Below are 16,188 nucleotides of genomic sequence, written 5' to 3' on the forward strand. Positions count from 1 at the left end.
ACATTCTCACCAAATCCTTCCCTTCAGGGATCAGGGAGCTATTCAGAAGAGGAGATGAAAAGATTGTAAGAACCAGAGGGATGGTGGATCCCAAGGAAACAGTGCCCCTTTATACAATGGCACTAATGCACACACGAACTCACAGAGTTCTCCCAGACTGTGGCAGCACACATATGCCCTGGACAGCTTCAAGCCAGATGGGGTCACAGCACTGAGAAGGAGAAGTAGACATAGGTAGGATCTTACTTACCCCTAACTAATAAACAATCTCAAATTGGCATCTGCTGACAAAGGGAAAATTAGTTTTCTCCAGTGGGTATATCAACCACAATTCAGGTTAGGCCCCATGCCCAGGAATAGTTGACCAACACAGGACAAATTCAGTGGTATTTTCATGGAATTTCTGTTTCATTTTGCTTTGATATTTCTTTATTATCTGTTTGCCTTTTGTTGGCTATTGGTTTGTTTTGTTGTTTGAGCCATTGTTTTGTTTTCATTTGTATGAGCGTGTTTCTTATTTTTCCCTTGCTTATTTTTTTAGTGGTTTGGTTTGTTTTGAGAGAAAGAAATAAAGACAGTGTAAAGTTGGTTGGGTAAGTCTGTGAGGAGCATATGGGAGGAATTGTGTGAAGGAAAATATATGATCATAATATATACAAATTTTCCAAAAACAAAAAAAGAAATGTCAAAGGTAAAAAAAAAAGAAATACAGAAATACATGTTTAAATTACTTACTTGCAATGCACACTCATGAAGAAATATAGTCTGTATAAATAGCTTTCAGATATCAGAGAAGAAGAAGGGTGTGTCCATCTGAAGTGGCCATGCCTCAATCTTTAGCTGACTGTAATGTAGTTTAATGCCCCTCAAGACTCTCGTGCACATATTGGATTGTATGTCGTCATATAATTACTTTTCAGTGTGGCAATCTCTGTCTACAATGATCCATTTAGATCCCCAAAGCTTTTAGTGACAGACCTGAATGATGGCTATACAGTTACGTTTTCTGATGCTCCTTTGGAGAATCCAGGTTTGGTTTCCAGCACCCACGTGGTAGCTTACAGCCATCCTTAAGTCTAGTTCCAGAGAACCCTTCACTGTCTTCTGACCTCAATGGGCAACAGGCAAACATATGGTGTGCATACATAGGTGTAGGACAACCACTCATCACATAAAATAAATAAATCTACTAAATGAAGCAAAATAACAATAAAATAGATATAACTTACTGTGGTTACTGACATGTTTATGTGTCTAGAGATATGAGAAAGAGGGACAGAGAATTTGAATCTGACTGTACAGACTAACAACAATACACACTCTCAAAGAGTCCTGCCTATCTTTGTGTAATTTTTTCAGGGCTGCTTTTGCAGGCTGTGAATAAGGATATGCATGCATACAGGAATAAAAAAGGGGCAAGAAGGGAGCATGTTGTCAGGGAGTTTTAGAGAGCTGTATGACCAGAACAAGGTTTCAATGCCTTCGGCTGTGGCTGTAAGAACTCAAGTCTTATTAACACTTTTTCCATCCTCAAGTACTGAAGTCTTTTAGCCTTGAGCAACCTGTATACAAATATTCACTTAGGAAGTGATTTCAGGACCCTCAGCAAATCTCTACCATCCCATTGAGATCTCTCCTCTTCCTCCTCATTGTTCAGAATGTGAGAATAACTTCAAATTTTTCCCTGATAAAAATAGAGTCTCGGTGACTGGAGAGTTGGCTCCACGATTAAGAGCACTGACTGCTCTTCCAGAGGTCCTGAGTTCAATTCCCAGCAACCACATCTCACGACCATCTATAATGGGATCCAGTACCCTCTTCTGGTGTCTGAAGACAGCAACAGTGTACTCATATAAATGAAATAAATAAATCTTTTTTTTAAAATAGAGTATGGGGGGTTTGTGGCCCCATGGGGAGAGCAACAATACCAACCAACCAGAGCTTCCAGGGCCTAAACTACCAGCCTGGGAGCACAAAGGGATAGACCCATGACTCCAGCTGTATATGTAGGGGAGGATGGCCTTGTTGGGCATAGGTGGGAGAGAAAGTCCTTGGTCCAATGGAGGCTGAATGTCCCATTGTGGAGGAATTCGAGGGTGGAAAGGTGAGAGTGGGTGGGTAGGTGGGGCACATCCTCATAGAAGCAGGGTGAGGGGGGATGGGATAGGGGGTTTCTGGGTGGGGGGAAATGGAGAGAGGGGACAACATCTGAAACATAAATAAAATATCCAATAAAAAAATTAATCTAAAAAATACTCCACACACACATAGCAGAGTATCCTCACGTTGTTGTTGCCTTTCTTCTGTTGCTGGTGTCCTAGGTGATGGTGTATTGAATGGTAGGTAATCAAGCCTCACAAGGACTATATGTAGTTGGCAAGCTTACTCCAGCAATAGAGACCATTGTGACTTGAGTCTGCAGGGAAAGCATCATTTTGGACTTTTCCCACTGAAAGATTAGTGAAAGGTCAAAAAACAAGTTAGTTAAGGTCCTCCTAACACTTCCCTTGGGAGAGGAACATTTCCTGGCAAAGGAACTTCATCTCAGACAGATTGGCAGATCCCCAGGGCAACTCCATAGCTCAATCTTTGCATCTCTTGTCTTAAAGTAAGACAGACCATGCAGTTTTCAATATTAAAAGGGAAAGAAAGAAAAAGTCACCCACACCAAATCTATTCCTGGGCACAGCAGTATGTTTTAAGAAGCAATCAAGGCAGACATAGAACCAGAAATATAAGCTATATTAATGAAAAACAAGTCTTGAAGGCACAATCCTGAAATGTTCTTTTCAATAAGTGACAGGAACTTTGGCTTTAACAGTAACAGAAAGACAGAATGGGCCAACTGAAACTACTGTGGATGAATTCCCTCTATCATAGTCAGGCTTTGGCTGGCTATATGTTACGGTATCAGAGCCCAGAGCAGCACCCAACACATAGGAAACACACAATAAATATTTGTTTAATGAATAAATATCCTGTGTTGACTGACAAGAAATAAAGAAATATAATCATTTTTCTTCTAATAAAATGATTCAACTATTTTCTAATTATATAGCTAAGAAAAACATTTTTTTATGCAGCTGTAAGTTATGTAGAGTTTTGCCCTAAAGTTATAGCTTAACTTGTCAGGGGTAAAGAACAGGATGCAGATTGTTCTTTCTTTCATGACTTGAGCCCTTATTCCTTTGTTCTGTCCCCTATAGGTCTGTATCACTAGGGAAGCTTGAGTGTATGGCATTAGGTCACTCCAGGAAAATGACCATATTTAGCTAGTTTAATACTTCATAGTGAACTATCAATGATGTTTCTCAGTGATAGATGTTTCTCCAGCTTTATGGATGCTTCCCCTGGTAATGTAAAAATAAATATTTTTTAAAAAGTGTTAGAATGACAGAAAAATTGTCAAGTAATATAATGGCGGGACCATCATATATTTGTGGCAATGTACTTTCTCATGTAAGGATTTTATTCAGTTTACTTCCATAAATACCTATTTTTAGGCTGCTATGAGCTAAGCAATATAACCAGAACTTGCAGATACAAAATAGAAAAGGATGTAGATTGTGAAGTATTTCAATCCTTTTCTAAAACTAGCCTGGGAGAAGTCTGTTCTAGTTTGCTTCTCTGTTGTTGGGATAAACACCAGGACCAGAAGAAATGGTTTGTTTGGCCTATCACCAAAAGAAGCCAAGACAGGAACTCATAGCAGGAACCTGAAGACAGGAACCGAAGTCAAGGAGTGCTGCTTACCAAGTTGCTCTCCACAGCTTTCTCAGGTGGCTTCTTATCCCAAGACCTGCCCAGGGGTGACACTGCCCACAGTGGGTCGGACCCTCCTAGATCAGTTATTTATCAAATCAACTTTGTCTACAGCAAAATCTTATGAAGACATTTCTCAGGTGAGGTTCCCTTTCCTCAAGTGGCTCTAAAACTAACCAGCACAAAGACTGTTCTACTTTGGAAGTTTTGAATCCATCCACTCATTATTCAATACCTACATAACATCTACTAAGTGCCTATTTTTCCCTATACACTGGGAACATAATAACCAATCCTTCTAGTCAGAGAACTAACGAGTGTACACAAGGAATTTCCTAAATTAAAATCCACTGTATCCAGGGAATACTGAAGTCCTGTATTCAGGACTAGAAGGTGGAAAGAAACCACATTTTCTAAAGTATTTATTTAGAGAGTAAGACCTCAGCATTCCCAATGCCCCTAGCCTCAGACCCAAACCCTACTCTAGCTGACTGTCTTTTCACTGTATTTTTTTTTAAACCCCACTACTCCTCACCTAACATCACTGCTCTATCCCAGCTCTGAGAAATATCTGGCTCATATGAGGGAGTGCTAGAGTAGCGTGAGCGTTAAATGAACAGAAGATAAAAATGATGTTTTTACAAATGAGATGGAGACCAGTCCATGATTCTGCAAGTCTTACCTTACACGGGTTAGCTCCAAAGTCAGCTGTGAAGGCTTAAGCTATGTTCTGTCCACACTCACTAGTCCACAGATGGTTAGAGAGCTAATCGTGTGAGCCCTTATTTTAAGAGGAACCAGCGATTGCAGAGAAGGCCTTCTTGCAGGGTATCAGCTTAGTTAGAAGGAAAACAAGCTGGTGAACCAGCGGCAGGTATGAACTGTGGAAGGAGGCTGAAAGACAGGAAGCAGAAGTTGGCAAAGTTGATTCTGTGTCCCTGAGAGCAACTCCACTTCATGAGTCTTGATGCTGGAGGCTGTTGTGAGAACGGTTGTTGTATAAATCCTTTCCGAATGTTTAGTCCTGTTTAGTGGTAAAGAACATGTTCTCCCCCTTTCAGGAGGAGAGGGAGGGTAGAAGGAAACAGGAGACCTGCACACTTTGGGGGCCTGTAATATGGCTCAGTTACTAAAGGCATTTGCTGCCGGGCCTGAGGACCTGGGTTCATTCCCCAGAATCCAAAGGGTAGAAAGTCAGAATCAACTCTGAGAGTTAACCTCTGACCTCCACAATTGCCTCCCACACCCATTCAAGTATGGGACTAAGAAATGAAAAGTAGAGAGAAACAGTTGTAGGAACTGAGGTCTTTTTTTACCTGGAAAGACAATACATTGCAGAGTGAAAGTGTAGGACTGGTTTCACAGAACTTCCTCATGAAGAATCGGAGAATCTTTATTTTGTTTATAGTATTCCTGACCCTGCTTGGTAAAGGGTTACACTTCCTGCGTTCGAAAGACAGTAAAAGATTTAGTTTTATTCTCTAATAAGACCAAAGCTGAAATCCTGATGAGAACCATATCTGCTCAATACCAAGAAATGTTTTTAAATGATTCGCTGAGCTGCCTCAAGGATCGGTGGGTCTACGCCCCTAAATTTTCACTGGGACCCAGCCCGCCCCCAGGAGAATTGTCCGGGTCCCGGCTGGAGCTGGGGCGGGAACAGCAAGTAGACAGCTCAGCATCCTGGACAGGGAGGAGGCCCCGAGCTCCCCGGAGGGTGGCTGTGGACTCCAGCGAGTGTGTAAGATGCTCTGGGTCCGTGACAGCATTCTGCGCTTAGGTTTGGGGTTCACTAACCACCGCGTTCCTCAAACCATCTCGCGCTGGCCGGGATGGGGTCCCCGGGCCGCGTGTCACCCCTGTAGCTCTAGCAGCCAGAATTCCAGCGGCTTTGAGCCCCCAGGTAAGAGAAAGGCAGGGCTGGGAAGGAAGGGGCTGAGGAGGATTCCAGCTTGTGGATGCAATGCTTTTCTTGTTCTTCCTGTTGCTTTCCCTGTAGTGAAAGTTCACAGGATTCCCGCTCAGTACAAACCTTCGAAATTCGACAAGAAAATCCTGCTGTGGACCGGGCGTTTCAAATCTATAGAGGAGATCCCACCCCTAGTACCGTAAGTGTGAAGTGGGTCCTTGCCTGAGTTTCGCCCGCCCGCCGGAGACTTGCAGCCTGGGCTGACACAGGGTCCAAACTGTGCTTTGCTGGCCAGGAGCAGAGCAGCCATAAAGCTACAGATCTTCCAACTAACACTGACACAGGGAGTTTACAACACTAATCCCTAACGTGGCTAAGATCATGGTGTTCGACTAGACAGTGGGTAGCTGGCATCATAGACAGAGCGCAGAAGTTGAATTGAAAAACCGGGAGTTTATTGGTCAGTTTCTAGTCTTGCAGATATACGGGTTCCTGGCGAGCTCTGAACAGTGAGTACTGTGATGGTTAATAGGAACTTGGCAGGATACAGAACTGCTGAAGTGACATTGCTGAGCGTGTCCTTGAGGTTATTACTAGATTAAGTTAACTGAGGTTTCAGCAGCAAACATCAGGCCTTACCCCCATGATAAACTGCATCCTCAATCACCATATCGGTGGTGTGTCTGGGGAGAAAAGAAACACAGAGGGTCTCCTTACTGTTCGATACCAGGAAAGAGTCCTTGTATAACTTTTGGGATACTGGAGAATGGCATCTGGGTACACAGTTTCCTGGTCCTGGGAAGCTAAGCAGCTTCAGTATGGTTGGTCTCATCGCAAATGGCCTCAAGTAAGTGGAAAAGGAGAAACACATGCTGCAAAAATGCACACCCAGGTATTCATTCTGAAACATTTCCTTGTTCTTTGAGCAACTGTTAAAAAAAATAAAAAGGGACATTTTGAAATTTTTCCACAGTTATTCAACTTGAAAGATATTTTCTAATTATTTTAAGCTAATTTCATACTCTATGGCATTTATAGACTCAAAACTGTTGAAAATACAAATCAGTTTAGGAAAAATTTATAGCATAAATTTTGCTTGTTAAAATTTAATATTTTAGGCCAGGCAGTGGTGAGGAACACCTTTAATCCCAGCACAATGAAAGCAGGGCAGTGGATCTCTGTGAGTTCAAAGCTAGCCTGGTCAAAAGAGTGAGTTCTAGGACAGTCAAGGCTACAAATAAAAACCCTGTCTCAAATCCCCCAAATAATGATTGATGATGATGATGATGATGGAGTCAAATAAAGATATAGAAAGGACAAGAAATAAAATTTCACTCTCAGCTGGCTTAAATTTTGATATCTAGCATTATAACTAATTAAGAATGTAAAGAATCTGCAATGTTGCAAATTAATTTCCAAGAAAACCTATCTATTTCTTTTAAACATTTATTGATTACATCAACATAGATGGATGTAGAAAAAAATGCTTTTCACAGAGATAATTTAATTTCCTCAGGATCACAGTCAACAGATATAGGAGGAGCATTTTACCAATGGGTAAGGCACTTATAAGAAGCATTGTAATTCTGAGTTCCAAGTATTTGTTATCTTTTGTTTTATTTTCTATAATTTTTTTAAAGGTTTGCTATTTAGGAGGGACATTCCTATTAAGATGTTAAGCTTACAATGTAAGCTTTCTTTTGTAGATTTTAATAAACAAATAAGTGACAGGACAAACCCTACAGTTTTTGCCATCACACTGACTCTATTTATAGTAACCATGCTCTTTCTTTTGTTTTTGTTAAGCGAAATTTCATATTCAAAATTAAAGCCAGATGAGGTTAAAATAATCAGATTTTTTTAGGTTTCATCTGGAAAAGAAGCTAGCAACAAATAAACTCTCCCTGGACACCAACTGAACCTGTTTGCAACGGACATTTAAACTTAATTCTGCCTAAAATATAAATAAAAACATGCTATTATACTTTTTTTGAATTTTTTTAAATAATGAAAGAGTTAAAGTTTTAATTTTCAAGAGAAATTTAACACCCTTGTGTTTTTTTAAAATGCTACTGAATTATATATAAATTTTTTATTGGATAAGAATGCCACTTGATATTTTCAAGAGCCTTATGCATATTGATAAGCTGACACTTAACTATCATTGCAAATCACTAAAATTTGTTTCAATATAAAAGCATCCAAAGCTTGATTTCCACTGTAACAGTTTTATAAGATTGCAAAAACCTAAGGTATTGTACTACACTTGCATGTAACTGGTCTCTTTGGATAACAAGATAGGAAGGGGCAAGAAGAAACTGAGCAGCTCTTGAAAGAAAGTATGAGAAATGGATTTAAATATAAGCTGTTCTAAATGGCTTTACTTCTTTTATCTAAGCTAAAAAATAAGAAACCAGAGTCTAATACATTGCTAGTAGTTCTGTTTTGATTAATTAGAAGCTAAATATACTATGCTGGTTTCACGGTGGCTACCTTTAGTTTAAGATTGAAATCTGAACAAATGTGTGCTAATTTGAAATTGCTAAAACAAACGGGCTAGCGTTTGGTGGTCTTTTACAGCCATGGTTTGCATTTGTGGAAATATTTGGGCTATTCAAGCAATCAACCATTATTTATCATGCTCAGTCAGAAAGCTGTATTGCTTTAATATGAATAAACATTAAAAGTAGTAAACAGACTCCACATGTCTGTTTAGGCCTGAAATGATAGCTGTTTCAAGAAACAAGGCTCGAGTGAAAGCTTGTTACATAATGATCGGACTCACAATTGCTGCCTGCTTTGCTGTAATTGTTTCTGCCAAAAGGGTAAGTGAGGCCTTAAAAACTCTAACTCCCAGTGGCGGTGGGCTGCGGACAAGGCTCAAGGGCAGACCACTCCCTAACTTCCGTGAGGCTCATGGTTCAATGCCTAACCCTACAAGGGTTGAGAGAGAAACAAAATTTGTTTTTAGACATGCCATGGACCTTGTTCTGAATTGAGCAATTGTATATCCTGGTACCACCCACATACATGTATCATAGAAGACACAAATCTAGCCATGATAATTTAGCCCCCAAAATTATGTGCCAAGATAGGCAAAAAAAAAAAAAAAAAAAAAAAAAAAAAAAAAAAAAAATTCACGTTTGTAAAATAACAAAGAATAGCTTAAAATTTGCATAAGAACTCTGCTGTGTAAAAGTAAGCCAGACTAGTCCGTTCTCTAAATGAAAACAATTTAGGTAGCAGTTCCACAAACTTGGGAGACAGAAGTGTGCAGGTTGGAGATGACCCTGGAGGTTGAGTGTGAGCTGCTCCTCACCATCTTCCATCTTTCTGTTTAATACCTCTAAAGAGAAGCAAGGAGCTGACCATTTCACATTCTACACTCTGCCTCTAAACCTTCCCATCTCTGGATCTGTGGGACCACCTTTTTACCATGAGCAGCTCCAATAATACTGGCAGACTCTCTAAGAGCCTCCAGACACGCTTCATTTTGTTACCCATGACCCGACTGGTTACAGCTCTGGAAGCTGATAGTGCAGCCTTCTGACATGCATAGCTTGCTCTCAGTATTCTTCCTTCCGAGTATATTTAAGCAATTGTCATTCTACCTGACCCTATGATTCTTTCTTCTTTCTGGCAGATATTCAACAGGCTTTGCTGCTTGCATTGGTTTGGTGTTAACTTTCATACATTGACACAATGTGATTACATTCACCTCTTCGCCCTCTGGGTATCACCTTTCACTCTCCTCTGAACCCCCTTATTACCACCTAGCCCAGAGGCCACACCATTAGAGGAAATGACATGATATCCTCAATTCTTGCTCTATTCTTCAGATTTTCAAATGTCTGAGTCCCCTAACCTTAGGCAGAGAACACCTGTCATTAAACTTAGCAATGTTATCCTAACAGCTTGGGATTAACCTACCTTTAGAACATTCTCCAGATGGGGAAACTTCAGAACAACACTCATTGGAATGAATACTCAAAATGAACAATGAAATATACCATCTTGTTTCTATCCTATCCCCAATACCTGCCTGCCAAACTGGTTATTCTTTGGGTTCTAGAAATCTTTTATGGGAACTATATTCTCTTCTTTAAGATGAACACTAGAGTTTTTGTTTTTTTGTTTTGCTTGTTTTTGTCACATAAATGGTCCCCTTCTTCCCAGTTTCTCAGGCTGGAGAAAGGACTTCACATCTTTCCTGCTCCTTCAGCTTCTCATTCCCAGCTCAGCTCCATAGTGAAGACCTCAATTGTGCACTCAAATCCTTTGTAGAGTTAATGTTCCAGACCACAGCTGTGATGGCTCCTGTTTTCCCAAATGCCCCGTGGCTGAAACTATTCCATTCCATCCTGATATCTCCCTCCCATCCTCTTACCAGTGCAAGTCTTGAGTTACATCATTTCTAGTACCAGAGGATCTCCCTTTTGGGCTTCAGTGTTTGAAAATACTTTTGATGTTTCTATCCAACACACACGTCTATTTGAACCAAGAGAGGTGGCAGCAGGTTCCTGATTTTAATTCCCCAGATGACTCTAAGTCTAGTGATTTGCACAGAGCCATTTTTCTTGGATATTATCTGTGAGTTGCTTAAGGTATTTGTTCTCCTTTTCACTTTGCAGTGTAAGTTCTAAAAAGTCGTATCGTATTGTGTTGTTTTTTTAGGCTGTGGAACGGCATGAATCCTTAACAAGTTGGAATCTGGCAAAGAAAGCTAAGTGGCGCGAAGAAGCTGCATTGGCTGCACAGTCCAAGACTAAATGATGCTTTTGGCTAAATGATGTCAGTACTCACTCAGGTGCCATTACTATTAACCACAAAATAAACGATTTACAAAATATTTGCTATAGTTTCATTCTTGTTAACAAAAACATTAGGGTCTTAATTTTTTAGTAAACCTTTACTAAAACCCATTTAAAAATAGTAAAAATATACTTAGCATATGTACTTTTACACAGCAAACAGGGAAGGAAGCTCTAAGTGAGTTACGTCTTGAGTGAATGTATTGTTGACATGAACATGGCCATGATGAAGACACAGGGGCTTGGACCCATGGGAAATAAGCAAAGCTGTTCCCAACATGGGCCAGGCTCCAGTTGGCAAAGCCTTCTTCCTGTGTTCCTAGTGCCAGTGTTTATAGAGGACTGATCAGTGTGCACAAACACTAGCAAATAACATTCCTCCCCCGAGATGTTTACAGCCTGTGAGACAGCCTGCCCAGTGACACCTCTTACAGAGATTAGCTAGTGGTTCCTTCTGTGCTGTACTAATGAACATGATGGTAATAAGTGCCATTCCATCATGTGCATACTGTACCTGACTCCAGCTTTTCTGCAATGTGTGAAATTAAGGGCAGAAACCCAAATAAATGAAGCCATACAAATCAATGTAACCAAATTATCTTAGAATAAATGAGATGAAAGAAAAACAAGATGCAAGGGAAAAAAGTGTTCTAAGTGACAAGTTGATAGACTACCTTCCAGATCCTTGGGAGAATATGGTGGACTGGTGCACTTTCTGCTTCCTGCCAAAATGGAGGAGCAAGGACTCAATTTGCACTCTAGCATAAACACCATAGAAAAAATGTGAACAGAAAGTAAATACTGTAGGCAGTGATTTGCAAAATCAAAGGGATTTTATGACCACTTCATTCGCTTCCTATGGCATATAAGATGGACCAGACAGGGAACCCTTGAAATCTGAGTAAGGAGCCAAGACAAGCCACAACACCTTATGGTAAGCTGGGCTAAAGAGAACAGTTTCACACAGGCGTCAGCTCCCCTTTGGTCTTCAGCTAAGTTGAGCAGTGTAATTACTGCCCAAGAAAATCAAAATAACCACCTGAAAGGACAAATCATCGAAAACAATCCTTATAACTCACTGTGGCTGGGTCAGACATCTGCTCAATAATAAATCCCTTATAATCCACAGGTTATCAGAAATGCTGATAGCCAGAAGTTTAAACAAGCTAGTTAAAAACAAAAAACGTTTTCCCCATAACTTAATTGTAGGCTATTAATCAGCTCAAAAACAAAGCACATAGGTTGGTTCCATCCTGGCTGTTAGGAAGTCAGTGCTGTAGCGGGTCTGGGTGCAGTTGGCCATTTGCTATATCGACTTCATTGCTCTGGAGTATGGACCACAAAGGCTCACCTTCTTTAGCTATCAGAGAGGCACAGATCAAAGCAAAACGAGTACTATCTCCTTCATTAGAATGGCCCTCATTAAGCAGAAAACAAAGCAAGTATTGGTGAGAATTTGCACAAAAGAACTCTGACATTCTACCAATGGGAGTAAAATTAGTAAGGTCAGTCTGGAGAAAAGTGTGCAAATTTCTAAAAAGCAAAAATCTACCATATGGGACTTGCTAACTCTGCTAAACAATTTCTCCATTTTAAATAGTCTTTGTGAGATATATACTACTGAGGTGGTTTAAATGAGCTGCGCCCCCCCCCCCCCGTCCCATAATTTTGGCATTTAAATTCTTGCTCCCAAGTTGGTGGTTGTTCAAGAAGTAGAGGAGGTGACGCCTTGCTGGAGGAAGTGTGTCACTGGGGGAGAACTTTGAGGCTTCAAAATACTGATGTTGACAACTCTGATCCCTCTGGAAGTGTGTGCCTTCCTTCTGTAAGTTCACCTGGACTATGGTGCTTTATCATACAAGCGCACAGAAAAGCATCTAGTACTGCTACCTACTGTGCTTACGAGGCACCACTGTTTAATGAGTTGAACACCTTCAACTTACTAAAATTTCCTGCAATTACTGATGTAACTGAGTTTACATCTAGTATCTTCCTTTTTGCTTCATTTAGGGGGAGGGTTTCTAAATCAAGAGGTCCCCTCTTTCCTCTTTTCCTACCTAGTTCTGAATTAACTATTCTTTAGGATTCTTCTTTTATAAAACCAACAGACTGTTAACTGATGATGGTATCTGTTTTTATTCCATTGGAAATATACAATCTTAGCAATAACAGAAATAAACACATGTAAATGCAATTGTAAAATAGTATTTTATTGTGGTTAGTAGAGCGTAACATTTCACACATAATCTTGCATAATGCTCAAATGTCTGTTTATTTAGTTACGTGAGAACCGCCTCATCTCGCCTCATCTGGTCTCATCTCGTGTCTCATCCCATCTCGCTTTCCTATCAGGGAGACAACAGTATTTTAGTGTCCTAATGTATTGGCTCCTAACAGCAATGTCTGCCACAGTTCAGAAAGCAGCAGTGCTTGCTATGTACGGAAAAGAACAGTTCATTTACTTCACAGTATCACAATTAAGCAACCAGTAGATTGCTGGATTTACAACACTAACAAAACCCACAAAGACATTTTTATGTTTATCTTTTCTATAATACTCCTTTATAAAGAAGAAAAAAATCTACCAAAGCAGAGGTAAATGCTTTGTTAGTTCTTCACCCTGTGAGTCCATCTTTCACTGCAAATAGGTTACAGAAACCAAATGAGAAGCTATTTTTGTGCCAGCAGATTTACTTTAAAAACAAAAATCAAAATACCCTGTTTTGATGCTACCAGTGACAGATAACACTAGAAGAACACTAAAAATTAGGTTAGAAAAATCTTTCAAATTAAAACTTACAACAGAGGAAAACAACGCACACACTCAAAAAAAAAAAAAAAAAAAAAATCCGAGACCAGTGCATGAAGTATTTATAAAACAGTAAGTGTGATTGCATAGTTCAATCAGTAGAAATTCAAGTTCAAGTAAATTCAATTAAATTTAGCTAAATAGACTCAGGGATTTTTCTTGGTGTTTGCATTAATGTCCTACATTTATTTTATTTGGCACAGTATCTATCACATGTGTCACAAATCTTAAAAAAGCAACTTATTGAGTTGTGTCACAAGGGACAATGATGATGAAAACAAACGTTGGAGCATTTTAAATGATACTCTTACAGAGCTGGCTTTTAATTTTAGTCCAACAAAAGGAATTAGGCTTTAAAATGGACCTTTCCATTCAAATCTAATCCAAGAAATTAAATTTGTACTTAAATATTCAAAGTATGACCAAGCTCTGCACTTAGAAATTCAACATTTGTCCCACTGGTAAGTTCTAATATCGCCTTTGATAGATCACTCATCCTATGTGCCTGCAAGCATATATATATGTATGTATATGTATATATATCTGCATATATGTGCATGCATACACACATATATATGTACACACATATATAATATATAAGTATATTATATATACACACACATATAATTTCTTCTATAACAACTATTTTTTGGAAGCTTTGGCTTAGAGGCTTGCTACAGTGACTACTGCATCCTCAAAGCAGGCACAGCTGGCTAAGCTTGAATTATGCTGATCAACAACTGATTATAAATAGTCAAATACCCTGTCATCTTATACTTAAAAACACCGGCACCATAAAACAGTGTTTATTTGTTAAATTCACCCATCAATTTGGTAATTTGTATATCACTACCTTGTTTCTTTAAACGTACATAATGTAAAAGGAAAAGTTTTTATACTTAACTCTATAACTTCCATTATAATAAAAAAGAGAGACACAATCCTCTACTTAATGGTAATAAAAGGACTGACAGATGCAGTCAGCACTATGGAAACCATTTAAACCTACATTTCATGGTTGTGGGGTTTAAGTGTCTTGCCAAAAGCTTAGATTCATGATAAATAGTTTACAGAGTGTCCTACTATTTAAAAGCACTCCTATATACACTTCCTTATATCACATGCCTCTGATTCCCAGCAGAAACATTACAAATGCTATCATAAATGAATCTTTCTTTACAGAATAAACTATGAATCATATCAAAAATTGTTTTAGTTCCCATCTTACAAGAGTTGTAATTTAGGTTTTACATAAGCATTCTTAAGTATATAACTGAATAAATACATAACCTGTGTACAATTATAAATAAAAAAAAATTGAGTTCAACAATACCATATCTGCTTAGAAAATTCTACCAAGCACAGTTCTATGGGAATAACACACACATATGTAAATAAATATAAATTTTCTATCAAAACCTCTAGACTTTCATATTTCAAGTGACTTTTTGCTGTTAACTTCTAAAGCATAAATGACCAATCTGACGCAGACGTCATCTTCCTCTTAGTTCATAATCAGCAGCAGTATGACCTGTTGTGCATCACCAAAATGAAGATTCCTAATATAGACTTCTACACATTAAATAATCCTTAGCAGTTATCATTAACATCACTCATTTAGTCGAAACGTTAAATGCATTTAACAATATTTAATACATAACAAGGTGATTTCTTCAGGATACTTTTACCAATCAAGTATTCGAGTCCATTATTATACAAAGAATAAAATGTTTCGAGATCTTCTGAAAAATCAGAGGAAATAATTACAGTTTTAGGTATGCAGCACTACATTAGATTCATGATCACCTGTCTGTCACGGTCTTCTTTAAAAAGAAGAGTGAAAATACATACTATTATTACAAAGAGGGTAGCATCTCTGGATAAAATATAAGATATACTAGAATAATAGTATTGTATGTGAACAACACAGACAATTATTTTATAGGTTTGTATTGTGTTCAACATGAACAGCTTCTCTCTTCATAACTGCCATATTTTATCCATCAATACATCAGTTCCATAAAACCTTTTTTAAGGTTTTCTGTTGCAATTGTTTGTGAAGTATAACCTACAGCACAGTGATTTATAATCTAAAGTAATAAAGATTATCACAATCTAATTCGGCTCTTACATGATTTCATGCTTCTGAAGCTTTCTGTTTTTACATTTGCTTCAATACAGAGGTAGATTTAGTAAAGATTGGGCATTGTCAGTCTTATTGACAAAATGCAATTATCAATATTCACAGCACTGTTATTGTTGCAGTCTTCAAGAACCCCTGAAAAGTTCAGAACCATTATGTAATATTCACCACGTTCTCCTTTTCAAGCTTGAATGAAATATTTGCATAATGTATATTCACAAACAGATACAAAAATCCAAACAACAGAAGACAAATACAGCTACATCAAAACAAATAACCAAAACAACAAACAGAAATCTATAAAAAACAAAACAAAACCAGTGCATCTGAATGGAGACTTTCATATTTGCTTTTAAAAGTGCATTTGATTTTCTCCTTCCTGTATTGTATAAAAACCTTTCTACCAGGACTAGTCATGTTGAAGAGCTATCAGAAGTTACTCATTTCTGTCAGTCATTTTCCCCACCACCTGTTAGAGTTGAAACCCTTCCATTGGTGCCTCCTGCTGCTGAAATACAAACTGTTGCTGGTTTTCATCCACCTGAGGTACAATACTGGGATCATCATCTTCTACACCAAAATAATGTTCAATTAGCTCAAAAGCCTTCTGGTAAATTTCCTGGTTTTCATGACTTTGTAGAAACTCTATTTTATCCAAGCCTATCACAGAAAGAATACATACAAGAAACAAATTATTATTAGGGCTTCAGTATATACTATATGAGAACACCAAACCAATAGCATCCACTCACTC

The 16,188-nt window shown here is 38.6% G+C and overlaps 2 protein-coding genes across 2 annotated transcripts in view; one reads left to right on the forward strand and one right to left on the reverse strand.

The window, feature by feature from the left end:
• The first annotated feature begins 5,361 nt into the window (after positions 1-5,361).
• Fam162b (family with sequence similarity 162 member B) lies at positions 5,362-10,508 on the forward strand. Its single transcript, XM_034524848.2, has 4 exons — positions 5,362-5,665; positions 5,762-5,870; positions 8,388-8,496; positions 10,346-10,508. Exons 1-4 carry the CDS (start codon positions 5,509-5,511, stop codon positions 10,442-10,444), a joined length of 474 nt encoding a protein of 157 aa, XP_034380739.1. The 5' UTR covers positions 5,362-5,508; the 3' UTR covers positions 10,445-10,508.
• Positions 10,509-12,671: 2,163 nt separating this feature from the next.
• Kpna5 (karyopherin subunit alpha 5) overlaps positions 12,672-16,188 on the reverse strand; it is a 47,530-nt gene continuing 44,013 nt past the window's right edge. The window contains exon 14 of the mRNA XM_034524691.2: positions 12,672-16,094. Within this exon, the coding sequence (XP_034380582.1) occupies positions 15,907-16,094 (188 nt within the window). The 3' untranslated portion in view covers positions 12,672-15,906. The remainder of the gene's footprint in view (positions 16,095-16,188) is intronic.

Source organism: Arvicanthis niloticus, chromosome 20 (genome assembly GCF_011762505.2).
Source record: "Arvicanthis niloticus isolate mArvNil1 chromosome 20, mArvNil1.pat.X, whole genome shotgun sequence".
NCBI lineage: Eukaryota > Metazoa > Chordata > Mammalia > Rodentia > Muridae > Arvicanthis > Arvicanthis niloticus.

Bases quoted from the DNA above. Each gene is read 5' to 3' on its own strand.
- Fam162b (XM_034524848.2), top strand. From the start codon at position 5,509: ATGCTCTGGGTCCGTGACAGCATTCTGCGCTTAGGTTTGGGGTTCACT. The intron at 5,871-8,387 runs GTAAGTGTGAAG...ATGTCTGTTTAG, and splicing joins GAGATCCCACCCCTAGTACC to GCCTGAAATGATAGCTGTTT. The intron at 8,497-10,345 runs GTAAGTGAGGCC...TTGTTTTTTTAG, and splicing joins TAATTGTTTCTGCCAAAAGG to GCTGTGGAACGGCATGAATC.